The sequence below is a fragment of the Acinonyx jubatus genome, chromosome E1 (assembly GCF_027475565.1).
Source record: "Acinonyx jubatus isolate Ajub_Pintada_27869175 chromosome E1, VMU_Ajub_asm_v1.0, whole genome shotgun sequence".
Lineage (NCBI taxonomy): Eukaryota > Metazoa > Chordata > Mammalia > Carnivora > Felidae > Acinonyx > Acinonyx jubatus.
Genome location: NC_069397.1, coordinates 27,920,687 through 27,948,397, shown reverse-complemented (window position 1 = coordinate 27,948,397; position 27,711 = coordinate 27,920,687). Strand labels below are relative to the sequence as shown.

The 27,711-nt window shown below is 47.7% G+C and overlaps 1 protein-coding gene across 1 annotated transcript; it reads left to right on the top strand.

The window, feature by feature from the left end:
• Positions 1-384: 384 nt before the first annotated feature.
• LPO (lactoperoxidase) lies at positions 385-26,932 on the top strand. The gene is made up of 13 exons (XM_027034219.2): positions 385-542; positions 5,204-5,278; positions 6,145-6,232; positions 10,438-10,598; positions 12,200-12,317; positions 12,666-12,795; positions 13,562-13,768; positions 15,261-15,585; positions 17,465-17,625; positions 23,220-23,472; positions 24,332-24,505; positions 25,503-25,740; positions 25,927-26,932. Exons 2-13 carry the CDS (start codon positions 5,206-5,208, stop codon positions 26,132-26,134), a joined length of 2,136 nt encoding a protein of 711 aa, XP_026890020.2. The 5' UTR covers positions 385-542; positions 5,204-5,205; the 3' UTR covers positions 26,135-26,932.
• The last annotated feature ends 779 nt before the right edge of the window (positions 26,933-27,711 follow it).

Here is a 27,711-nt window from a genome sequence, read left to right as displayed (position 1 = left end):
TCTTGTGACCTCTCTGGTGGCCAAAAGAAGGGGCAGTATTCACAGAAAAAAAAAAAGTCAGTTTTTTTTTATTGCTTTAAATCCAGGACAAATCTGTCTCCTTCTACAAAGAATCAGGTAAAAGGTAAGGGAGGGATCAAAAGGCAGTGAATAAATGAGTGGAGAAGAGGCCATTCAATTGTTCCCAATTTAAGAGTTTTTCAGATGCCATAAAGGGCTTAAGAGGGACAAGCGTGCTCAGAATTTGGAGTTTTGCCTTCCACAACTACAGCAGGACCATGTATTTAACCTTGAAAATGGGAAGAAGAGGTTCTGTTTCCACCCAATCAGTGATATTGCATCAACCAATCCCTGCAGTTTCCTCATGCATCTGCCTGGAGTCACAGGGTGTTTCCTGCTGAACCTCCAAGCCATCTCAGTCCCTCAAAATCTCCCTTCTTGGCCTTTCCCAGAAATAAATTCTTGGTGGAAGCTATAAAACACCAGTTCTTCCTAACAGAATAACTCCACTGGCTGCCACCAGAGGCCAAGGCACTTGGCAGGTAAGACCCATTAATTTTAATCTTTCATGATTTCTGCAAAGTTGATGAAATTTCCTAAAGGCTTCTCAGAAAGCTTGGTACTGCATTTGGACTTGTCTTCAGTGGGCATTTTCTGGTGCCAGATTTGGCTGCCACAATGGCAGATCATTCCTGTTTGGTGTAAGGAGAATGTGACTAAATCCATGTGGGCAAGGCAGATTTTCCAAGTCTGAAAACAGTCACAGAATCATAAACTCTTAGGGCTGGAAGGTACCATAAGACCTCTCATCCACCATCTTTAGGAACTGAGGCCCAAGAGATAACACACAGAGTTGGGGATAAATAATAACAGAATGATGCTCCAAGTGGTGTTCTTAAGATTGCTATCATGTAACCTCTAAACTAGAGTGAAAATTTACAGTGTTTTAAGAGTTTCCTAAGATGGGGCTCTCAGATCTTTATCTTGTTTCCAGCATCTTATGCCTGGTATTTATAGCATATCTGAACATCTAGTTAGCCCTGAATGCCTAGTCCCATATGTCTTCAATGCTCTTGTGGACACCTGAATCTCAATCAGGTATATGAATTGCAGCAGTATGAGATGGTCTTCATTTTGGAAGAATGGAGTGGTTGAATCATATTGTGTTTTATGTGATTGGGTGTCCCAAACCCTGTGGCTGAAGTAGGGGATTGTTTCTTCTAAGAAGATCTTGATAGGGGCATCTGGCTGGCTCAGTTGGTAGAATGTGCAACTCTTGATCTCAGGGTTGAGTTCAAGCCCCACATAGGTCATGAAGCCTAGTATAAAAAAATTTTTTAACTAAAAAAATAAGAGATCTTGATAAGAACTTTCTCCTCTTGACCATTTTCCTCTTGATCCTGGCATTACTCAAAAGATCAAATAGAACCTTTTTGGGGGTGATGGTGTGTTTGTTAGTTTTCCTATGGCTCATCCTACCACCCTCAACAGAGCTCTTGCCACTCATGGAAAAGAATCCCACTGATTCCTTCCCTTCTCAGGCTTTCCTGAAGCCCCTCTTGGTGACTTCTCAGCAAGTTTGAGAGCCAGACTCTGGAAGGCCTTTGTGCTCAGAGTGTGGACTGCAGACCAGCAGAAGCAGGAGCATCTTCTGGGAGCCTGTTGGAAATATAGGCTCTCAGGCCCTTCTGTTTCCTTCTGAGTTAGAATTTGCATTCAATCAGGTCCCCAGGTGATTAGTAGGCACATTAATGTGTGGGCTAAGGGACTGTCACCATCATGACTCTCTGTACCTTCCAGATGCTGAACTTCTCTGCCCTTGGAGTTTCATTTATTCAGCATGAACCCAACACCTATTATGTACCAACACTAGGCTTGGGCATGGGAAAAAACAAAAATAAGACATAGCCCTTGAGGAGCTCATGGTCTGATAGGGGAAACAGACATGAAAACAGTGATATGTGATATGAGTGGAGTACAATGGGAGGACAGAAAAATGAATGACCTAACTTTGCGTGGAGAAATCTGCTACACTTCACAGAGAAAGCAAAATTTGGCCTGGCTGTTGAAGAACGAATAGTTCATCAGGCAGAGAGAGCACTGCATAAGAGGATGTGAATAGAGGCAAGGAATTGTGGACCAGCCCTGCCATTAGAGGGGCAGAGGCTATGACTCTGTCTCAGGATATTGCTTCATGTCCCAGAGAAGGCCCCAGGCTTTGCTGCAAACCAAAGGGCTTGGGAAATAATTTCTGCACTGAGCATGATGATAAGAATGTGGATAAATATCCAAACATCACAGAAGCCTCTTGGTGACCTCTTACACCTGAAGCCCTATGTCTTCCACCCTCCACCCTGCTTGGCTCTGGCTGCAGACAGTGTCCCTTCAGGATCTTTTAGCATACCTTTTTTTCCAGCGCAGTGGCATAACCTTTCATTTGCCTGGCTCTGCTTTCTGTCCCACATCCTTCCTTCACACATACCAGGGAAGTTGGCCAAGACATGGAAAATAATTTGGCTTTGGCCTTGAGGTCTCTCCCTGCCTTCCCAGTGAGAGGAGTATGAGGGGGAAGGGGGTCCAAGGAAGGGAGAAGAGAAACGAGCATGGAAGTTGATTTTCCTGTTTAGATTTCTCAACTGTCATGTCTTCAACTATGATATTTCTCTTCCTCTATCTCAGATGATGTCTTTTTTCATAGACTAACCTTTTACTTTTGTTTGTAATTTATTACAAAATACATCAGTCATTGAAAGAGCAGTATAATGAATACTTGTGTGCCCATCAGCCCTCTTTAAAAATCAATGATATGGTTGTTGCTAGGGGAAGAAGGAAAAGGGAGTTGGTCTTTAGTGGGTATAGAGTTAGTTTTGCAAGATGAAATAGTTCTAGAGATCTGCTGTACAACAATATGAATATACTTGTCACTACTATGTACTGTATGGTTAAAAATGGTTTAAAACAGGGGTGCCTGGGTGGCTCGGTTGGTTAAGTGTCCTACTCTTTTTTTTTAATGTATTTTTTAATGAATAAATAAATAATAAATAAATAAATCCTATTTATTTTTGAGGAAGAGAGAGAGACAAAGTGTGAGCAAAGGAGGAGCAGAGAGAGAGAGAGACACAGAATCTGAAGCTGTCAGCACAGAGCCTGATGTGGGGCTCAAACTTCTGAGCCAGAAGATTATGACCTGAGCAGATGTTAGCCAACTGGGCCACCCATAATTGTCCTATTCTTAATTTCAGCTCAGGTCATGCTCTCACGTTTCTGGAGTTCAAGCCCCCAAGTTGGGGCTGTCAGTGCAGAGCCTGCTTGGGATTCTCTCTCTCCCTCTCTTTCTGCCCCTCCCCGCTCTCTCTGCCCCTCCCCTGCTCTCCCTGTCCCTCCCCTGTTCTCTCTGTCTCTCAAAATAAATAGATAAAAACTTTTAAAAAATGGTTAAGATAATAAATATTACACTACACGTTTTTACCAGAATTAAAAAAAATATATATCAATGATACATTTTACTCCAAACCCATCATGCCCTTTATATGCCTGAAAGGGAAGATTTCTGGCTGGCTCAATGTTCTCCTCGAATTACAAAGAGGAAGACTATGGTTCTACTCGGGATCATAGAAGTGTAAGAACAAGATCCCATCGAGGGTTAAGCCATTTGAGAACTCTTGGAAATAAATGAAAGTGCCCAGGAGAATCTTGGCCAGAGAGGTACTTATTCATACCTTGCCTTTTTTTCTAGAGTTAGCTTACAAAAAGTACATTCAACAAGATAAAAATTGTTAGAGGAATCATAAAAGGACAGAGGGAAAGACTGGGGAAGTGTGGCGGAGACCAAAATTACCTGGTCCAGATATAGTCCTCTTCTGGACTGGCCTAATTCAAGGGGAGAGTATCCAAGAGGGTGTCCATAAGACCACCTAGGTGGCCTCTCAGGCAAAGCTCCAGAACCACAATTTCTCTTAGGAAGCTTCAAGTAGATATGGAGGGAGCAGCCAATCTGAGATGTTCTCCCTGGTGTGTTTCTGGAATCCAACCAGTGAATGCACACTAAGGGAAGAACCCATGCCCACCTGTGAAATCTGAGGGGCCTGTCGAGAACATGATATAAACAAATGATCATTCCATCTCATGCCGTGGGTGCTTCCTGGGGCTGGAGCCAGAATCTCCTTAAAACATATTTTGGTTCAGGGGCACCTGGATGGCTCAGTCAGTTAAGCATCCAATTCTTGATTTCAGCTCAGATCATGATCTCACAGTTGGTGAGTTTGAGCCCCACATCAGGCTCTGCGCTGACCGTGCAAAGTCGGCTTGGGATTCTGTCTCCTTGTCTCTCTCTGCTGCTCCCCTGCTCCTATGTTCACTCTCTCTCTCTCAAAATAAATAAATAAACATTTTTTTAAAGGTATTTTGGTTGTATACCACCAAACCTCATGAACACTCTACCCCCCAAAGCCCCTCATCAGCCAACAAAGCTGCAGGTATTTTTGTCTGATGATTTACATTCAGGGTTAAAGCTCACAATGAAGGGGTTAATCTAAGATCTGGAATCTCTCCAGGCAGCCTGGGGCACAGCTGTGGGCCCAGGGGAGCCCTGACCTTTGTCACAACTTTCATTCATGTGCTCCCATCAAATTGGCTCTTTGAGGAAGGGTAGAAGCCCTTGCTGGTTTCTGAAGGGAGGAGCTGAGTGCCTGCTTCTCAGGCATGCTCCCCGGATACAATACATCCCCAGGGGAAGGAAGGAGGGGAACTCCAAAGACCTGTTCCAGGTTTGGTAACAGCATTTCTCACACTTGTGACAAGACAGGTACAGGATCTCAGGTCACAGGCTATCAGGGCAGAATCAGACATCCTGTATCAGTTGGCCCTCACGTGCCAGGACAGGGGCCCAGAGACGTTAAGTAACCTGCCCAATGTCACAGAGCTAGTTGTAGGAAATGCAGAACTTTAACTCCAGATCTCCTGACCCTGAAGCCTGAGTTCTTTCCCTTCCAGCCCTGCTTCTTTCCATGTCTCCCAATAGTAGGCATGGGTCTGCACAGATGATTGATGCTAACTTAAGTTATTGTAGTTTCCCCACCTCTACTCCAATATTAGGGCATCTGCTGTTCCCTGGGCTTTTTATGCTTTACCATCCCTTTCTGTGACTCCGTCCCTCCCATGGGGGCTCTACAAGGCTCACATCCGATCCTGGGTCTCGTTTCAGCAATGCAAGCCCTCCATCTCTCAGTCCTCTTAGCTTTCCTGACCTTGCTTCAGGCTGCAGCATTGGCCACAAATGGTAAGTGTCTCCATATTGAATTCCTGGGGCTGCTGTGACAAAGGATCACAACTGGGTGGCTGAAGACAACAGAAATGTGTTCTACAGTTCAGGAGGCTAGTAGTCCAAAGTCAAGGTGTCAGCAGGGTCCTAAAGTCTCTAGAAGGGAATCCTTCCTTGCCTCTTCCTAGCTTCTGGTGGCTCCAGCAATTCTTGGTACTCCTTGGCTTATAGCTACATCAGTTTAATCTCTGCCTCTCTTCACATACTTCTCTGTGTGTATCCTGTGTGTTCTTTTGCTATAAGACCACCAGTCATTGGATCTAGAGCCCACCCTAATCCTGTACCTTTATGACCTTATCTGAATTAATTACATCTGCAAAGATCCTATTTCCAAATAGGGTCACATTCTGAGACATGTATTTTGGGGGGACACCATTTAACTCACCACACCCCACCTCCCATGCTCCAGACCCCAATACAAGTGAGAACAAGAATTCCTACCACTCCTTCTCTACCTCAGGGCCCTGGTGATCAGCTAAGCCCTTTGATGGACACTTACGTGTCTACCTCACCAAAACCCAGAAAAATCCCCACAGCCCAGTAGCCCAAGCCAACCTGAATGGTCACACACCTTAATCCCATCCCTGGGTATTCTAGTGGACCTCTGAAGAGCAATTCTGACATCTTATCAAGGATCAGAGAGCATTCTTCCCATTCTATTCTTTTTCTCCTTGAGGATTCTTGTGAATGTTTCCTAATCTCAATCTTCTGCCTGCTTGGATTTGAGGGGTGAGGGCAATGGCTGAGAAAGAGGGAGACAGAAGCAGAGGGTATCTCAAAGGAATGGTGTCAGATACTCTGCTCCTTGTCCCTCCTCCTCCAAGCACGGGCCACCACGACTGCTGCCATCTCTGATGCTGTGAATCAGGTCAAGGTCCAAGTCAACAAGGCCTTCCTGGATTCCAGGACCAGGTACGTGAGACACAGACACAGCGTACTTCCCTTGCTACGCTTCCGGTTAATGACGAGCACATCTAGGCCAGCCCTGACAAGCCAGTGAGAAAGCAATCATCCAAACTGTGCTACCACCACCCCCCAACTCTGAGTGTGTGACAAATAGGAGTCTTAAAATCCTTAGCCTGTAAATTACCTTGAAGAGGATGCCTAACCTAATCCTGGAAGCACTTTCTTCCACATGGCTGGATGTTTCCTTGGGTCATGCATTACAGAGTCTCAGAAAGCCTGTTGGTAGAATTTCTCCATTCATTCAACTAATATTGACTGACATAAGCCCGGTTCCCTAGAAGAAGAACCTGAGACATGGATTCATGGGCAGGTGACTAATTAAGAATTACTCTTGGGAGAGCTGTAAATGAAGTGAGAGGGCAGAGCTGGAAAGGTCAAAGAAGGAAGTTAAGCAAGGATTGGCTCAGTAATCACACAAGAAGGGTACAGGTGTGAGCCGTCAGCAACTACACCCAAAGCAGCTAGGGGGCGCAGCACCCCAATGCCATAAAAAGATCCAAGGGCACTTGGAGACCCCACAGCCCACCAGCAGAGTCAGCCACCCTCGAACCACATGTTAGGGGCTGGGATCTTTGAAATAAGCAATGAAGACTGGGTCCCAGCTCTCGGGATGCCCATCAAGCTAGAGGCATACAGACAAGAATAACCACTGTGTTGAGCAGAAAACAACCTTATTCCTTCCTCTTGCTGTCCCTTTGCACTAGAATTGGGGCTTCCTTCCTCCTTGGCCCTTGAATGACTTTTAAGCAGTTCCATAACTGTTTTTTTTTGACTTTTAGAAGACAAGAGGTACTCCAGCCACTTCTAGTCCCAAGAACAGTATCCTTTCAGGAATTTAAATGTCAGCGTAAGAAGACAAAGCCTAGAGCTTCCTACATCCCTGGGCTCAGAGCTGCTTTATTAGGTTTATAATGAGAAATGGAGCACGGTCTGCTAGTTCCTCCTTCCTGGGCTCTTCCCAATCCCCCAACACAGGTTTCTGACTCCTCAGGGTTAAGCCGGGGGGAGGGGGGGTGGAGGAGAGATAGCAAAGGGCAAGGTCAAAGTCACCTCACAACTTAGTGCCCTGAAGGGGTCAGAAGGTCTTCCCCACCTTGGGCACTTGTTGGCTGTCTCAGAGATTCTGCTGCCGGCTCCCTGACCCAGAGAAGTTTCTGGCCAGTAGCTTACAGCTCCAACCTTCAGTACAGAAGCATCTGGCTCACTTTCTCACCTCCCCACACCCTCTTGAGCCAGGTGCCTTTTAAGCAGGCTCCAGAAGACTACAAGCTTCACCCTGCTGCTGGAGGATATACAGATCCCGTGCAGTGTGGCCCTGTCTGGCTTACTCTATTAAGTGCGTGGTGCCAGCCTCCACTCCTGTAGGCTCTTTGGGCAGGTATCAGCCACTGGCCATGACTCTAGCCCACCTCTTAAGTCCCTTATCACTAGAATTAAAGCACAGAGGAAGCCCCATGGTGGCAGTAGGGAAGTACTTGGTATTTCAGTAACTATCTCCAAACAAAAATTCTCTCTCCCTCCTTAACTTCAATCCTTTTATAGCCCCAAGGTAAGGATACAGTAAAGGCCACAAAATCAGTGTTCATTACCTCCTTTGCAAGCTGTGCACTGACCAGCCATGCTTTGGACTTCATTCCTACTGGTTAGTTCTTGGACTTAGGGGCCTCATGGAGACATAAAGAATCACACATAACCATCTTGTTACACAAACAATCCAATGAAGGAAATAAACAAAGCGATGGTTGCTACTCTAGGCCCAGGGATCAGGGAAGCCTGATGGAGGATGAGAAGCAGCCAGTCATGTAGAGAGCTGGGAGGATAGCATCCCAGGGACTGGGAAGGACAAAGGCAAGGGTGCTGAGGCGGGAAAGAGCTTAGGGTGTTCGGGAAACCGAAACAAGTCCAATGCTGGTGGAGGTGGTAGACAGGGAGGAGCACACCGTGCAGGTAGGCCAGAGAGGTGGACGCTAAGGGCCATAGAGTCAGAAAGCAGATTAGAGGTTGCTGGCGGAGGAGGGCAGGGGAGGAATTGGAAGAGACTGCTTAATGGGTATAGGGTCTCCTTGGGGGGTGATGAAAATGTTTTGGAACTAGGTACAGGCAGTGATGGCACCACAATAGGAGTGTGTGTGCAATAAGCAGATGGATTCATCCATGTCCCAGGGTAAGCAGAGTGCCATGGTCTGCTTTTCACTCTAAGTGCGCTCCAGCAGCCCTGTGGGGAACAGACAGCAGGGGGTGGAGAGAGATGGGGAGTGGGGCGGGGCCCTGGTCAGGAGGCTGCTACAGCCGTCCAGATGAAGGATGAAGGCGATGGTGGCTAGGATGAGGGTGGAGGCCTGGAGATGGGTAAAGACTTCTTCCCAAACCCTGGCTGATCCCACGGAGCCCAGCCCTGAGCAAAGCAGGAGGGATCCCGCATTCAGGAGGGGAAGCACGCAGAGCCCAGGGCACAGGAGGAAGGAAGGAGCACGCAGAACCTTGCGTGGGGCCTCCCAGGTGGAGCCCTGGAAGGCCCAGCAGCGCACCTTGTTTATTGGGTGGGGGACCCTTTGGGCCCTGGCCCATGAGGACGGTGGCGCTGACGCTAACACATGTGTGTATTCCACGCCAGATACAGCTCAAGGAGCTTTACAGTCCTTCCTCCCCCAAACCATATGAAATGCTAAATTGAACTACATGAAATAGCTTGTTTTTGAGGTCAAAATGATCAAATAGCATGGCTCAACGAAATGTCGTTATTTCATTTTATGGATAAGGAAGCTGGGTACAGACAGGTTAAGTAACTTGCCCAAGGGCACATAACTAGTAAGTGGCAGTCACAAGTCAAACCAGCCAATGTTCAAATCTTGCTTCCTAAGCCCCAACTCCAGGTGAGTACGGGCCCACAGAACTTTCTGTGATGGTTTTCTGTATCGGGCCATCCAATACAGGAGCCAGTAACTACGTGTGGCTGTTGAGCACTTAAAATGTGGCTAGTACCAGTGAGGAACTGCATTTAATTTAATTTTAATGAAGTTCCATTTAAATAGCCACTTGTGGCTGGAAGTTACCATACTGGACAGTGTAGCCCTCCTGGCCACTGGGCCACACAGTCTCTTGCAACAGCAGCAAAAAGACAGTCTGGCTTACTGTCTTGGGTCTTTTTAATTGAGGTTGGGGGAGGCTGGTCGGGGGTAGGCCTGCCGAGTAGAGCGCAATCATCCCAGTCATCCTTGTCCCTGTCCCACCTGCCCAGGAAGTCCCTCAGACTGAGACACCATGCCCCCTCACCCTGGAAATAGTTAAGAACCTAACCTATAGATCAGGCCAGCTGTTGCAGCCAGTGAACTGTACCCCAAAAGCAGAGCTGTCTTTTGTGAGAAGCTGAGCAACTTCCAATGTTTCAGAGTCTCAGAGCCATAGATATCATCCCACGGAACCCTTCCTCCCACATGTGTGGAGACTGAGGCACGGGGAAGGGGTGGTGGATTCTCATGGAAGCACTTTCCTAACACCACCTTGCACTCAGTCATCTCTGTGTTTGTCCCAAACTTCTTAGTAGCAGGGATTTGGGCTTCTCCCTTTACACATGGGAAATTAAGAATAAAAAGGCTGAACATCTTGCCCCAAAAATGGTCAGCAAGAGGCTGGATGCTACAGCCCACATCGAAGCAAACTCCACACTAACTCCAGGGCTAGCTGCAGTTAAGGATGTTTCCATGGGAAGAACTGAAGGCCCCTAGGCTTGTTATCTCTAGAATTCTCTTGTTATTTCTAAACTCCTACATGACAGGAGTTCCTCAGTCTGAGTCAGGACATCCTGGGCTTAGGTGTTTTTAAGTTTCTCTAATTAATTCTGACCCAGCCAGCACAGCTACAACCCTCTGATTCTAATTCAGGAAGCGCTCACCTCCATCTGCCTGCCCTTTCTCAGAACCAGACCCAACGAAGCTTAAAGACACACTGTAGCTTCCTCCTCCCAGAAGAGATTTTCCAGAGGCATCAGAAAGGAAATGAGAAAGATTCTGAGAGCGCGGGAGTGCTTGTCTCCTGCCCGCGCTGCCGCCGTCCCCTGTGGCTCCTCCCCAGACACACATCCCTTCACGCGCCTTCTAAAGCTTCAGAGCTGGAGGGCCCAGTCTTGACTCTCCTATCGCTCTCCATTGTAGGCTAAAGGCTGCCATGAGCTCAGAGGCACCCACCACGCGACAGCTCTCGGAGTACCTCAAGCATGCCAAAGGCCAGGCGCGCACAGCCATCCGCAACGGGCAGGTGTGGGAGGAATCCTTAAAGAGACTGAGGCAGAAAGTGGCCTTGACCAATGCCACAGGTACAGAAAACCCACCGACCCTCTGATGGCGGGAAGGGGTCATGACCCCGCAGGAGTGAACAGGAGTCACCAAAAGCTGTATCCCCTATTAGGAGCACCTGCTTGGCTCTCCCTGCTCAGATTCATGGGCTTGCAGAGCAAGGAGGGGCTGAGGGGACAGCTGTGCCAGTATGGTTTTGTTTTATTTTGTTTTGTTTTGTTTGCAGAGAGAGGAACTCAAGCCCAGCAAGGTCACACTGCCAACTCCAAATAAGGGGACATTCATGCTCTTTGTGTAATGCCAATTGTAAAGCCTCTGTCCAGAGGAAGTACAAAAGTCAACAAACATGGGCTCCCTGTCCCAAACCACAGTGTCACCACTACTGTGCTTTATGTCTCCATAAAGGAGACATGTAAGCCACCTGTATCAGGGGGATTTACTGGGATTATGTCACAGGAGATGAGATTTCCATCTTGTCTTGCATAATATGGAGCTGAAACAATGAGGTGACGGATTGATTGGGATCTCCAACCCGTCCACTCCCACCCCTACCAAATGTCACAGCTTCTGGAGGGTCAGGGAGGGAGGGGCTTGGTCCCAGCCAGAGGAAGGGGCTGCAAGTTCCTCCTGGGAAAACAGCAGGTCCAGGAAGAGAGCAGGCTTAGGACTTGAGCAAATTCCAAAGTTCCAAAAGAAGGAAACTGGGATGAGGTAGGGAGAGATAGGGATCACTTTAGACTCTGAGACTCAAAAGGTACAGAGGGTTGAACCCCTGCCCCTGCCAACCTTCACAGATGGTCCCCTGAAGAAGCCCCCATAGAGCAAGATTCCCTTGCTTCTCTTTCATGCAGGCACCGGGATGGATCACAGACTGCTTTAGGAGGTCAGCATCTCTCTCCTTTCTGTGCCAGCACGGAGCCTCTGCTGCGTAAAGCCCCACTATGTTACTCCTCCCAAGACCACAGCGCCCCTCACTTAAAAGTTACCTGTCCCGGGGCACCTGACTTTGGCTCAGGTCATGATCTCGTGGTTCGTGAGTTCGAGCCCCACATCGGGCTCGCTGCTGTCAGCCTGTCAGCACAGAGCCACCTCTTCAGATCCTCTGCCCCTCCCCCACTTGCCCTCTCTCAATAATAAACAGGTTTTAAAAAGTACCTGTATCTGCCCAACATCTTCCTTATCTAGGTTCTTGCTTGCTTGGTACTTTAGATGTCAGTGAAGCTTTAGAAGAAAAGCAGTCTTATCAGACTAACTCCTACTAACATGTGCTTAACCTCTCAGCGGTATTTTCGTTCTAAAAGAAAGATCTGTCGATTCGAATGCCCTGATTAAAAAAAAAAAAATCACTAACAAAGCAACTTTCACAGTTACTACCTGTGTGGCCTTGGGCAAGTCCCTTGAGCAATGTGGTCTCAGTTTCTCATCTGTAAAATGGGAATTAAACCTCTTACCTCAATGAGTTGTCAGGATTAAACAAGAAATCACCTGAGAACTGCTTACCTAAAACAGACAAATGCATTCCCAGAAAAGTAAGTTCCCCTCTGCTTTCGGTTTCCTGCCTCCCCGCCGTGCCTCAGAATGGAGAAAGAACTCAGCCCCTCTGGCGTCCCTTCTGTTTCAGAACCTAGCCTGGACTTGACTGCACTGTCTTGGGAGGTGGGCTGTGGTGCCCCCGTTCCTGTGGTGAAATGTGACAAGGACAATCCTTACCGAACCATTACAGGAGACTGTAACAACAGGTGAGGGGGCACGGGCAGTTGTCGGGGGCGGCCCAGCTAGGGGCTTTGCCGCTTGGCCATTCCCGGCAGAACCCCCGCTGCCTCCCCCTCCCGGGCCTGCGGCCCACCGGAACCCGTTCATATTGGACCCTTCCCGAGCTTCCCCGTCTTCCAAAGGGGCCGCCGTAGTCCCGCGCCTTCTGAGCGGACGCAGTTCAGCGACCCCCCTCCCCGTCTGAGAGGCGCCTCCCCCGCGTCCCCTTTCCCTCGGGCGGAGTCCCGCCCCTTCCCTACGGGTCCCCCAGGGCTTTGGAGAAGCGGAGCCCGGAGCGCGGGCCGAGGCTGAGGGCGCGTCTTGCTCGGTTTCAGGAGGAACCCCGCTCTGGGCGCCGCCAACAGGGCGCTGGTGCGCTGGCTGCCCGCCGAGTACGAGGACGGGCTCTCCCTGCCCTTCGGGTGGACGCCGGGGAGGACGCGGAACGGCTTCCCGCTCCCGCCGGTGAGGGCGGGCCCGGGATGCGCGCGAGCCCCGAGCGGGAGGGTGCAGGGGGAGAACCCAGAGAGGACGGGAAGCGCCACCAAACGCGCACGGAACGGAAGAAGAAATAGGTGGGAGGGCGGAGGTGCGAGGTGGGACCCGCAGCGGGGGAGAGGCGGAGACTTGGACGGGCTCGGGCCTTGCTCCCCTAAGTGCCACTAGAGGGCAGCGGAGCCCGGAGCCCAGCCACGTGGAGGTCACGTCCTAGCTGCCCACAGGCCAGATACCCTGGGGTCTCCCAGGCAGATGGCCTCCCTGCCCCATCCTGCCCGCGCTTACCCCGCCCCGGCCCCTGGGGTGCATCAGCTGTTGTTTGCCCGGAGGTCCTATCTGTTGGCCTCTTCTGAGTTGGCAGCCCCTCCCCCAGAGCCCCTCTCCTCCTCCCAGACACCTGGCACCTCCCTGTCGCTTCACAAGCAGCCTGTCTTTGTTTTCCCTTTTCCGTAGTGGAAAGGTCACTGGCCTTGCAAGCCATCAATTCCCGCAGACGTGTGTTCAGTCTCATCCCTACTATCCCCTTTTGTAGCTGCAGGACCGTTGGAAATTGGCCTCACCTCTCCAGTGTCCTCACCTTCAGAAAAGGTGTAATGCCACCCACCTCACAAACTTGTCATGGGGATTAAATGTACCTGTTATACCCTGGGTGTTCAATAAAACTGCAGTTGAATCTGACTCCTCAAAGCACTTTTTCCTCCAATCCTTCCTCCCCTTCTGTCTCCATCTGTAGGCCCGCGAGGTTTCCAACAAGATTGCAGGCTACCTGAGTGAGGAGGGTGTTCTGGACCAAAACACGTCCTTGCTGTTCATGCAGTGGGGTCAAATTGTGGACCATGACCTGGATTTTGCCCCTGACACCGAGCTGGGGAGCAGCGAGTACTCCAAAGCCCAGTGTGACAAGTACTGTATCCAGGGAGACAACTGCTTCCCCATCATGGTAGGCCCCTGCAGCTGTTGGTGACAAAACCCCTGCCTCCCTGACGTAGCAGGGTACCTCATGGTAGATCTCGAATGCTGATTTGACGGCTTCCCAAGCCTCACACATCCATTTGTTCACTCATCCATTTATTCAATAAATAGACATTAATCATCTACTCCGTGCCAGGCATGGCACTAAGCACTGGGGATTCAAAGGTGAATAAGACACTGTTCCTTTCCTCAAGGACAAAGAGCCTGTGTGGGAAATGGACAAGTAACCACTAATGGTGAAATTGGGAAGCTCTGGGGAGGGGCGGGTCGTCTATGTGCCTGGCCCAGCAGCATTGGCATCACTTGGGGACTTCTTAGAAATGTAAAATCTCAAGCCTCATCCCAGACATTGGGAAACAAAATCTACATTATACCAGGATCCCTAGGAGATTCCTTCTATACACAGTGAAGTTTGTAGAACGCTGCTGTAAGTCATCGGGGTCTGGGACGGCTGCTCCCGGAAAGAGCTGCAATTTGATGGATGAATCAGAGTGAGAGCAGGGATTTGTGGGGATTTCCAGCAGGAAGAGAGAGGCACTTGCAATGGTGCCCCATTTTTTTCTTATTTTACAGTTAGAGAGTGATTTATTCACTCAAACAAATCAAGGCTCTGTGCTGTGGTGTAAAGAACACGGACTGTGGAGAGAAGTCAGTCTAGATCTGAATCCCATATATTTCCCTTCCTGTTTACAAGTTCTGGAACAAATTACTTAACCTTTCTGAGCCTCGATTTTCTCACCTGTAAAATGGAACTGAATTATCTACCTTACATTTTTTGAGGACCAAAGTGAGATAAAGTATGCATAATGCATAGCACATGTTAGATCCAAAATAAATAAGTGGTAGCTGTTTTTAGTAATTTTTTTATTTATTTCTTTTGAGAGAGTGCATGCAAGCAAATGGGGGAGGGGTCAAGAGAGAGGGAGATAGAGAATACCAAGCAGACTTGGACTCAGGGGCTCATCACAGTGTTCATTGGGGGGAGGCTTAATGGAAGGGGGGGGTTTGTGAGGGAGGACTCGTGTGGGAAGGGCTCAATGCTGGACTTGACCCATGAACCACGAGATCATGCCCTGAGCCAAAATCAAGAGTCGGTCGCTCAACTGACTGAACCCCCCAAGTACTCCGTTCATAGTAGTTATTAACAAAGCCTTTCCTATTGCTTGTCCTGCTTCCCTGTCCAGGGATCTCAGGACTCCCTCCCCACCAAAAATTTGGAACCTCTGCTATAAAAGAGTGAATGATTCCCCTCAGACCTTTTACACAGTGGCTTCAGGGCATTGTGGCTCAGGATGTATAGTGTCAGCAGGAGGCATCTGGAATCAGTGTCTGGTCCCAGGGTCCCAGGAGGGCTCCATCAGCATCTTTGCCAGCCGCATCCAGACCCACCCTGGGGAGAGGTTGCCAGATCCCAGCTGTGCCACCTCTGCCCAGTCACCCACCCCCCAATCTCTCTGCAGTTCCCTCCCAATGACCCCAAGGTGAAGACTCAAGGGAAGTGCATGCCTTTCTTCCGAGCTGGGTTCGTCTGCCCCACTCCACCTTATCAGTCCCTGGCTCGAGATCAGATTAACGCTCTGACCTCCTTCCTGGATGCCAGCCTTGTATACGGTCCTGAGCCCAGCCTGGCCAGCCGCCTTCGAAACCTCAGCAGCCCGCTGGGCCTCATGGCTGTGAACCAGGAGATCTGGGACCACGGACTGGCTTACTTGCCCTTTGACATCAAGAAGCCAAGCCCCTGTGAGTTCATCAACACCACGGCCCAAGTGCCCTGCTTCCTGGCAGGTGAGTCCAGGCTGGGAACAGAGGGGCCCAAGGACTGGGAGCAGAGAGAGACCAGAAAAACTTCAGGAGGCTGCTAGGTAGCTTCCAGAGAGGCTTTACTGCTGCTGCTTTCCGCATGCTTTCTGGAAAAATGCACACCAAGCCCCCACTGCCTCTGGCACTGGTCCAGGACTGGTAGAAGGGCCCGGATGAATACAGAATCTAAGAACATGTGTTCACCATCAAACAAACAAAACAATTAAATCCAGAGAAGCACAAATAAGAAAAACCTACCACCCACAAATGATCATTGTTAACATTTTTAATGCCCACCTTTCCAGGTTTTTTTAAATCATAGATATAGTTCTACATTGTTTTGCATAATTGGGGTTATACTATCAGTTATGTTCTATAACCTGATGTCTTCACTTAATATATCACATCATTAAATATTCTCCAGCATGATTTTTACTGGCTGCCTGATATTCCCTGACATACATTATCATGATTTATTTTCTCAATCCTATTTAGAAACACTTAAGTCATTTCTAGTTTTCCTGTTTTTTTTTTATTTTTGTGTTTTATTTTTTTATTTTAATTTTAATTTTAATTTTTACTTTATTGTTTTTAGGTAATGAATATCCTTGTTGATGAATCTTTGCACTCATTTAAAAAAATTTTTTTAATGTTTGTTAATTTTTGAGAGAGAGCACGAGCAGGAGAGGGGGGAGGAGAAGAGAGAGGGAGACACAGATCGGAAGCAGGCTCCAGTCTCTGAACTGTCAGCACGGAGCTCTATGTAGGGCTCGAACTCAGGAACTGCGAGATCATGACCTGAGCTGAAGTCAGATGCTTAACCGACTGAGCCACTTAGGCGCCCCTGGACTCATTTTTAATAATTTTATTAAGATAATTTGTTAGAAGAAGAAATTTTAGATTAAGAGGAATGCATATTTTTAAGGCTTTTTATAAACTTGGCACAAGGCCCCTGCTCCATACAACGTGTGCACAACCAAAGCCCCCCAATTCTGTTCATTCTGGGGGCCTCATGTCCTCCTTGGGCTCCTGGAGGCCTTTCCTCTTCCAAAAATCTACTCTGTCAGGATAACCCCCGCCCCCGCCCCACCTACCTGGACATGGCAGAAAGCCAGTCCATAGGCCCAGATCTCTTGGGTAGATCTCTTCGATTCTGTGTTCACACATATCTCACATCAATCCAGATACAAAACTGAGCCCTTTCCTGTTTTCCACAAAAATATCCGGTAAGACCAAGCATTTGGGATTTTAATAGACTTTTCCTAAAGATTAGAGGACACAAGAAATCCCCTTGTGACCACCTGGTCTTTTGCCAGTTAGCTGACCTCCTATCCTGTCACTCTCTTCTTTCCTTTCTTCCAAAGGCCCCCATCTCTAGATACTTCTCCCATTGTTACATGGACAAATTCGACCCTACCTAGGAACCTGCCCTCAAACTCCCATTCATGAAACTTTTCAAAGTTTCTCTCCACCAAAAGCCCTTATCTGTTTGTACTGCCCCATCTTAGAAGGAGTTGGGATTGTAATTAGCAAAATTTTCCTTTTTCATGTCATCTGTAGTTTTGAGCACAGTCTTGTGCAGTCAGCCTTCTTATCCCCGTTTTCACAGATACAGGGACTGAGGCTTAGAAATGCCAAGTAACTTGTCCAAAGTGACCCAGCTAAAAATCATGTGTGTGGAGCTGAGATTCAAACCTCTGAATCCCAACCCCCATCCCATTCCACTTGACTTCCCTTAGGTTAACTGGAAGGAGGGGCTTAGGAGAGGGTCCCTTGGGGGCACTATCGTGTATTTCTTTGTGCAAGTTACTGGGTTTTGGGGCTACTCAGGGGGAACCAACCTTCCTGCCTTCTGGACTTTCAGGAGATTTCCGAGCCTCCGAGCACACCTTGCTGGCTGCTTCCCACACCCTCCTTCTCCGAGAGCACAACCGGCTGGCCAAAGAACTAAAGAGACTCAACCCTCACTGGGATGGAGAGAAGCTCTACCAGGAAGCCCGGAAAATCCTGGGAGCCTTCATGCAGGTACAGAAGCCCAGGAGCACTGCCTCCCTCACCCACCTAGCTTCTGCCCCCACCCCCCCCCCGCCCCGCCAGCCCTGCTCTCCCCACAGCCACCCTCCAGCTACCTCCTCTGTGTTCCGCATCTCCTCTTCCCTTCTCCTCCGCTGCTTCCTTCCCACTGCCTCATTATTTCAGCCCTCCTTCTTGTTTCTTTAGCTTCTCTGCCCCAAAATGAATCCCTGAACTCAGAGTGTTGGAGAGTCATTTGTCTGTTGGTCACTCAGTGTGCCTGCCCAGATGCCACCATCACTGGGACCAAAGGCTCCGTCTCTCCTGGGACTGACTGTTGCAGAGCTCTTTGGGTTATTTCAGTTGGACTGTCTTCTTTTTCAATTCTCCGCACCTAAGCCACATGTCACAGGCAGAGTCCATTGCTATTGTAGATTGGCTGATTGACTAACTAGAATTAACTGTGCATGTATTTTTTAAGCATTTTATTTTGAAATTATTATAGGTTCTCAGGAAGTTGTTTAAAAAAAAAAAAACAGTACACACACCCAGCCTCCTCAGTGCTAATGTTTTTGCATAACTACGGTACAACATCAAAAGCAGGACATTAACATTGACACCAACCAAAGGTCTTATTCAGATTTCACCAGATTTAAATGCAATCGTGCGTGTGTGTGTGTGTGTGTGTGTAGCTCTGTGCAATTTTATCACATGTGTAGTTTCATGTAACCACCACCACAATAAAGATACTTCACTCTCCCATCACCTCAGGACTCCCTCCTGGCCCCCTCTGATAGCCACATCCACCCTCCCCCTTCCCAGGTCCCTATCCCCTGACAATCACTAATCTGCTCTTCATCTGTACTGTTTGGTGAATGTTACATAGATAAAACCATGCAGTATGTACCCTTTTGAGGCTGGCTCTTTACATTCAGCATAATTGCCCTGAGGTTCATCCAGGCTGTTGTATGTGTACAGTCCCTTCCTTTTTGTTGCTGAGTAGTATTCCCTGGTTTGTTTAACCATTTACCCAGTGAAGGACATCTGGAGAGTTTCCAGTTTGGAGCTATTATGAATGAAGCTGCTATAGACATTCGTGTATACATTTATTCATGCAAGTAAGTTTTCCTTTCTCTGGGAAAACTCTGCCCATGTGCAGTGGGTCATATCCCAAGTCCATTTCAAGTTTTAAAAGGAACTGCCAAACTATTTTCCGGAGTAACTGTACTATTTTATGTTCCCACCAGCAGTGTATGAAACATCCAGTTTCTCTGCATCCTGGTCGTGATTTGTTGTCATTGTTTTTTTATTTTACTCTTTCTGATAGGTATGTAGTGTTATTTCATTGTGGTTTGAATTTGCACTTCCCTAACGGCTAATCATGTTGAACATCTTCTCCTGTGCTTATCTGCCACCTGTATATCCTCTGCAGTAAAATACCTGTTCATATATTTTGCCCATTTTCAGATGGATTATCTTTTAATGTTAAGTTTTGAGTGTTCTTTATATATTCTAGATACAAATCTTCCATCAGATATGTGACTTATAAATATTTTCTCCCAATCTCTCATTTTCTTAACAGAATCTGTTGCAGAGTAAGAGTTTTTAATTTTAATGAGGTCCAATCAGGACACATTTTTTTTTTCTCTCATGGGTTGGGCTTTTGTGTCAAATCTCAGAACTCTCTGTAGTCCTAGATCTCCAAGATTTTTATTGGGTTTTTCCTAAAGGCTTTATACTTTTATGTTTTCCACTTAAGGCCATGATCCATTGGGGGTTGATTTTTGTATAATGTGTGAAGGTTAGGGTGAGGCTCATTTTCTTTGGCCACTGGGTGTCCAACTGTTCAGCACCACTTACTGAAAAGGCTATCCCTCCTCTAGTGAATTGCTTTTGTTCCTTATCAAAAATTTTTTGGGCATATTAATATGAATTTATCTCAGAATCATCTATTCTATTCTGTTAATCTATGTGTCTATTCCTATACCAGCACCACAGTGTTTACTGTGGCTACACAGCAAGACTTACCATGGGGAACCATGATTCTTCCCACTGTATTCTTTTTCCAAATTGTTTTGGCTGTTCGAGGTCTGTCCCTTTCCTATATATTTTTAACTAAGCTTATCTACATCTACAAAAAAAAAAAACCTTGCTGAGATTCTGATAGGAATTGTATCAAAAGTATAGATTAATATAGGAAGAATTGACATCTTTACAACATTGAGTTTTCTAATCTGTAAATGCAGTGTGCCTAAGTGTTTAGGTTTTCTTTGCTGTACTTCATCAGCATTTGGTAATTTTTATCATACAGATCCTGTACATGTTTTGTTATATTTGTACCTGAATATTTCATTTTCTTTGGGTAAGTCATAAATGGTATTACATTTTTTCTGACCTGCCACTTGCTCTTTATCAGTGCATAAAAATGTAACTGATTTTTATATGTTGACCCTGGCCTTGCTGAGCTCAGTTTGGGGAGTTCTTCTTGTAGAATCCTTAAGATTTAAAAAAAAAAAAAAAAGATTTTCTATGCAATCATGTCATCTGTAAATAAAGACAGTTGTATCTCTCTTTTTGTAATCTATGTTTTTAAACGTTTTTTTTCTCTTGTCCTATATCAGTGGCTATAATTTCCAGTACTGTGTTGAATAAGAGTGATGAGAACTGGCATCCTTGTCTTCCTAATCCTAGAGGGAAAACATTCAGTCTTTCACCATTAAAGTATAATGTTTGTTGGGGTGCCTCAGTTGGTTGGGTGTCTCAGTTGGTTAAGTACCTGACTCTGGATTTCAGCTCGGGTCACGATCTCATGGTTCATGGGTTCGAGCCCCGCATCGGGCTCTGTGCTGACAGTGCAGAGCCTGCTTGGGATTCTCTCTCTGTTCCTCCCCTGCTTGTGGTCACTCTCTCTCTCTTCCTCTCTCTCTCAAAATAAGTGAACTTTAAAAAAGCGTAATGTTTGTTGTAAATCTACTGTGGATGCTCTTGATGAGGTTGAGGAAGTTCCACTCCATTCCTAGTGTATGGAGAGTTTTTATCATGAACAGACGTTGAATTCTGTCTAAGGTCTTTCCTCATTAATAAGACTTTTCTTCTTTAGCCTATTCTGTTTGCTTCAGGTTTATTTTACTCTTCCTTCTGGTTTCTTTCAGCACTTGGAAAATGCTATGCCCCTTCCTTCTGGGCTCCGTGGTTTCACATTGGTGTTCATTTGTAGATAATGTGTCGCTTCTCTTTGATGATATTTAAGACTTTGTGTTTAGTTTTCAGAAGTTTAATTGTAATGCATCTTGGAGTACATTTCTTTGGGTTTATAATGTTTGGTATTCATTCAGCCTCTTGAATCCGTAAGTGTATGTCTTTCACCAATTTGGGGACGTTTCTAGACATTATTTCTTCAAATTCTTTTTTAGCCACCCCTTTCTTCTCTATGTCTGGGACTCCATTAATAGGAGTGTTAGCTCTTTTGTTATTGTCCCACAGAGCCCTGAGGTTCTGGTTTGTTTGAGGTGTTTGTGTGTTTGTTTTGTTTATTTTCTCTCTGTTGCTTAGATTGAGTTAATTCTACTGATCTGTCTTTAGTTCTACCCTGTCATCTCCACTCTACTACTGGGTCTTCCTAACAAGTTTTAATTTTAGTTAGTATTTTTCAATTCTACAGTTTCAGTATTTTTTTTATAAATTCTACTTCTTTGCTGAGATGGTCTGTTTTGTGTTTCAAGGTAACTTGTAATTGATTGTTGAAGCATTTTTATGACAACTGTTTTAAAATCTTTATCAGATCATCTCAGTACCTGATTCATGTAGGTATTGGCATCAGTTGATTATCTTTCCATTCAAACTGTGGCTTTTCTGGTTCTTGGCATTATGAGTGATTTTTTAAATGATATCCTAGATACTTTAGTTATTATGTTAGGAGACTCAGGATCCTATTTAAGTCTGTTTGGGCTTAACATGTATGTCTGGCATACTTTTGTGGGCTTTAGTTCATATGACAGGTTTTTTTAAAATTTTTTTTAAATTTATCTTTGAGAAAGAGAAGCGGAGAGGCAGGCAGAGGGACAGAGGATCTGAAGCAGGTTGTCTGCTGATAGCAAATAGCCCAACACAGGGCTTCAACTCACAAACCTGCTAGATCATGACATGAGCCAAAGTCGGACACCCAACTGACTCAACCACTCAGGCGCCCCCGCCCCCCCCCCCCCCCCCCGCGGTGACAGTTGTTTCCTGAGCCTTTGCAGTGCTATTCTGGTCTGCTTCATTCTTCTGGTGACTCTGGGGTTCACATTCAGTGCCTACTGATGCAGTCTGCAAGGCAGGAAGGCCCTTTCCTGGCTGCCTTCTGTTGCCCAGCAACCTTCTAGGGGAGCAGCAGCCACTGCACCTGGTCTCTTTATGGCTGTTGTGTGAAGAACAGAGAGATATGGGGTTTAACTGCTGCCACCATTGCAGGCATATCAGACCATCCACCAGCCTGAATTGTGGACGGCTCAGAGCTTGGGTTGTGAAGTAGGTCTGGGGGCTCTCCACTAGGTTTCTGCTGGGTTCCCCTGTCCCAGTCCTTTGGAGAGAAAGAGCAGGCTCCCTTTGGCTCCTTTTGTGTATTCCTATTGGGGGTTCCAGGTTGCCAGGCTCTCCTGCACTCAGTCTGGGGGCATACAGGAACTCACTGTGCTGTCACTCCTCAAGTCCTGAGGTCGTCAGCCAGTCCACCTTCTTTCCAGCTTTGAAAGTCTATTTATGTTGTCTATGGAATAATTTCCAGAGTGTTTACATATATTTAGTGTGGAAGATTAGGGGGAAATGAGTCTCCTCCAACTTGTTCTGGGACCAGAAGCCCCATGCACTTAGTTTTAACCATTAAAGAGAGATATCTCCCTTTATTTCTTCTCAAAAATCTCCATAATTCAATATTAATTTTTAAATTGGATCCAGAAATCTTGCTGCTGGAGATGTTTGTAGGAAATCATCCAAGGAATGAAAAGTATCTACCTAAAGATGATTTGAGTTAAGGTTTCATATTGGTTTGTTTGGGCTGCCATAGTAAAATATCATAGACTGATTAACAATAGGCTTAAACAACAGAAATTTATTTTCTCACAGTTCTGGAGGCTGCAAGACCACTGTATCAGCAGGTTTTGTTTCTCCTGAGGCCTCTGTCCTTGGCTTGCAGATGGCCGCCTTCCCTCTGTGTCCTCACATGGTCTTTCCTCTGTATGTGTACCTTCCTAGTCTCTCTCTCTCTCTTCTGATAAGGACACCAGTCCTAACTGGATGAGGGCCCCACTCTTATGATCTCATTTAACCTTAATTACCTCTTCATAGGCCCTATCTCCAAATACAGTCACATTAGGGCTTCAACATATGACTTTGGAAGGGACACAATTCCATCTATAACACGAGCGGCCAGCAGAAAGAGTGTCATGATCAATTAGCAATGTCTGCTATTGTCACAGGAAGGGAAATGGGCACATATGTTATCCATTTGCCCTCCTAGATTTTTGAACACTCATCCCTGTCAGCTGCAGCTTCCTCCAGCCTCACTCTATGGAGATTTAAGTGTTCTCTTACCCTTTCCTCATGATATGTATCCCCACCCCCTCCAGATTATCACCTTCAGGGACTATCTACCCATTGTGCTCGGTGATGAGATGCAGAAGTGGCTCCCTCCATACAGAGGCTACAACCAATCTGCTGACCCCCGAATCTCCAATGTCTTCACCTTTGCCTTCCGCTTTGGCCACACGGAGGTCCCCTCCACCATGTCCCGCCTGGATGAGAATTATCAGCCTTGGGGTCCAGAAGCAGAGCTCCCCCTGCACACCCTCTTTTTCAACACCTGGAGGATGGTCAAAGAGGGTACGTCCTTTTGGGGAAGCACTGTCACTGGGCAGTCTCACTCTGTGGCCTGCTTCTAGGGAAGCCTGGCGTAGAAGCCAGACTCCAGGCACTTCCCGCGTGACCTTGGGCAAGTGAATTCACCTCATTGAGCCTCATTTGTAAAATGGGAATGATGGTACCTATCTCACTAGGATATACAAAAAATTAAGTGGCATAAATGTGAGAGCACCCCACAATGGTTCCTGACACACAGGGAGTGGTCGATATATATCAGTTATTATTCTTTCTCTCCTCCTCTGGCCTCGAAGGTGCCTGGGCTTTCCCTGCCTCAGGCTTCTCTGACCCCTGTACAAAGAATTCATGAGCTTGGGAAATAAATTGCTCTTTCCTGCTCTCCTCTAGGGCTTCCTACCTCCATCACATGCCAAAGGTTGGCCCCAGCTCCCCTTTACCTTGGGTTGGGCTGTGTCGCAACTGGCTTTACCTCAGGCCTCACAAGTCAGGGCCATTCTCTGTAGGCTTCCGCCACCTCTTCTCATACTTCCAAGTTCCGGGGGGGAACATATGGAAGGAGAAGGAGCTGGCTTTCTGAGCTAGAGCTCCAGAAAACTTCTGAAGCTTATAGGCAGGCCATTGCCCCAGTAATGCCTCTGTCTTCCCCACCCCAGGCCCCAGGCAGGCAGTCTGGACTGCCCTCCAACCCCAGCATACCCTGCAGGCTGCACCTGGCTCTTCTCTCCCGGCCTCCAACCTGTGATGTTCAGCTGGCCCTACTTTTACCTGAGAGGAAATGTCAGATGGAGGGGGAGGGGCCAGCAGTGGAAGATAGCTTCATGCTACCCACATCCCCAGGACGGCCTCTGGCTCTCCTTTGCAGGTGGAATTGACCCTCTGGTCAGGGGCCTGCTGGCCAAGAAGTCCAAGCTGATGAATCAGAATAAAATGATAACAGAAGAGCTGCGCGGCAAGCTTTTCCAGCCCACTCACAAGATCCACGGCTTCGACCTGGCCGCCATCAACATACAGCGCTGTCGAGACCACGGGATGCCCGGTGAGTGGGCCTGAGGTCCTGCCTGGCCCAGGGAACTTTTAGCTTCTTTCTAGGGTTCCTGGGGACTCTCTTCCATTAACCCTAAGGATCTGACCAATTCTAAAACATAAGGCAGAGATACCAGTTTTTAAAATTCATTTTGTTCATCTGTGAAATGGCGTCTTCCATTTTCCCTAATGTGGAGACAAGAGAACATATCTGATACCATCTTGGAGCTCCTCAAATGAAAAAGAGATCAACAACTGACTTGTAAAACCAGTTTAAAATCCCAGAAAAGTCACAGACCTAGAGCATCGATGATAAAGATAGTATATGTCTAGTGCCGATTCAGATGACTGATCAGTAGGGCCTGTGTTGAAATGAATCAGGAGAGGAGAATAGAGGGGCTCCTGGGTAGCTCAGTCGGTTCAGCATCCAACTTGCGGTTTTGGCTGAGGTCACGATTTCATGGCTTCATGGGTTCAAGTTCCGCATTGGGCTCTATGCTGGCAGTGTGGAGCCTGCTTGGGATTCTCTCTCTCTGCCCCTCCCCCATTCATACTATCTCTCTCTCTCAAAATAAATAAACTTAAAAAAGAGAGACAGAGAGAGAGAGAGGACAATAGAGAGAAACCAATGACTATCGGACCTTTCTTTTATACCCATGAAAGGCAATTTAATGTAGTAATTAAAAGCCAAACTGCCTGGGTTCAAGTCCCAGCTGTGCCATTTCTAGTTATGTGACCTTAGGCAAGTTACTTAACATCTCTGTTCTTCAATTTACATATTTTTACGGCGCTTAGAATAGTGCCTGGACCCATAGTAAGCACCACATAACCTGCTAGCCCTCTCATGCCTGAAGTACCGCAAGTGTAAAACAATGGATCCCTGCCCACCCCGTCCCAAAGGCTAGGAGTCCAGACTTTCTGGGGCTGATAGAGCTGGGGCAGGTATGTCCCCAAGGGGGGCTGTGGTGAGAAGCTCCTGGGATGAGACAGCATCAGCCCCTCTGCCCTAGGGTACAACTCCTGGAGAAGCTTCTGTGACCTCTCACAGCCCCAGACACTCAAGGAGCTGGATGCTGTGCTGAAGAACAAGAGGCTGGCTAAGAAGTTACTGGATCTCTACGGGACCCCTGCCAACATCGACATCTGGGTTGGGGCGATTGCTGAGCCCCTGGTAAAGAGGGGCCGAGTGGGGTCTCTCCTGGCCTGCCTCCTGGGGAAGCAGTTCCAGCAGATTCGTGATGGAGACAGGCAAGTGAGACCTTGTGAGGAAGGCAGGGGTGAGCAGACCCTTCTGCGATGTGGACAAGTCCTGTGTGAGGACTAGTCCAGACCTCAGAGTGTTCCCAGTGACCTCCTTCCTTCCCCTTTGGCACAGTGGGGAGGGAGGGGCCACCGCCTGAGCTGTGTGGACAGACCCTGCTTCTGTCTCTGCAGATTCTGGTGGGAGAACCCTGGGGTCTTCACTGAGAAGCAGCAGGACTCTCTACAGAAAATGTCCTTCTCACGCCTTGTTTGTGACAACACCCACATCACCAAGGTCCCACGGCACCCATTCCAGGCCAACAACTACCCTCAAGGCTTTGTGGATTGCTCAGCCATTGACAAGCTGGACCTTTCACCCTGGGCCTCAGTGGAGAATTAGGGGCCCAGATTTCCCAGCCTCCCACACTGTGCAGTTTTGCTCCCTTTGGTCCATGATGCCATTTCAGGCAAGTTCAGTGACCCCGTCCCTTAGAGCTGCACACCCCATCCGGGCCCTTCTATTCAGCTGGGTTTCTTGACACTCACCAGATGCACACCTCACTCAAACCCAAGGCCAGCACCTCTGCCTTTCCAGCTCTTCCACCTGAATCCCACTGTTTCCATGCCATCCGCTCTGTCTGTGGGATGTCACCCATCCTCTCCCTGCGGCAAGTCTTGACTGAGGCCATGGTCTTTGCACTCTTAACTTTCCTCCTCTCCTTTCAAACTAGATTGTGAGCTCCTTGAGCCAGAGACTTCTGTCTGCTTCCCAGTGTCCCCCATGCCATCAAGCATGATGCTCAGCACACAGCAAGGGCTCAATAAACATCTGATGATTGACTGATGATGGTGGCAATGACACTGTTCCCTTCCAAAAGCAGGCCTTGGGACCACTGCCAAATAAGCAACTAGATGTTTACAATGCAGACACGTCTTACCACTAAGATGTGTGCACGGGTCTGTGGGGCGAGAAGGCATGGTTTGGTGAAATTTCAGAGTTCTCTAAGAAAAGTGGGAGGCAAGGGGCTCCTGGGGAAAGAAGCAATGGCCGTAGATGAGGGAGAGGGTTTGAAGTGCCATCAAGGGGTCAAACAGAAAGGTTGTCCCAGCCTGGATAATCCTACAGCTAAAGTTGATTTTCCTTCCAGAAATCCTTCTGGGAAATACCTCCTTCTTCTAGGGCAGTCCTTGGAGCCTGTGAGATCTCAGAAGGGGCATGGCCAGAATGTTCCTTGTACCGCTGCCCAATACATGTTCATGTGTTCTTTTTTTTTTTTTTTTAATTTTTTTTTTCAACGTTTTTTATTTATTTTGGGGACAGAGAGAGACAGAGCATGAACGGGGGAGGGGCAGAGAGAGAGGGAGACACAGAATCGGAAACAGGCTCCAGGCTCCGAGCCATCAGCCCAGAGCCTGACGCGGGGCTCGAACTCACGGACCGTGAGATCGTGACCTGGCTGAAGTCGGACGCTTAACCGACTGCGCCACCCAGGCGCCCCCATGTGTTCTTTTAAAATGACCCTCCGGGTAAGGTCAGCCCAGTCAGCACCTCCAGATCCCCTGACTGGTGGAGTGGATGGAGCCACCCTGTGGGAGGAGCCCAGGACCCCAAAGACTTGGCTGCAGTCCTGGCTCTGGCACCCACTTCTTCAAGCCCTTGGATGAGTCTCTTTCTTCTCTGAGCGTCCCTCTCATCATCAGTGAAATGGAGAGGAGTATTTCTCCTGCTATGGGAGGTCCTATTGTGGCCTGGGGCTCCTATGGGTACATAAGCCTCAGCATCCTGCACACCTTCAGGCTCCCAGCTGCCAGGGAAAGGGAGCCAGAGGGGCAGGGGAGAATCAACCAGTCTCAGATATAGGGCTCAAGTTCCAGGCAAGATTATTTGAGAAATACCCTCCTTCCCTTCCCTCAGCTCTGGCCCTGTCCTCCCGGGCCCAGCCATCTGATGTCCCTGCTCTTGGAAACTGGCTACAT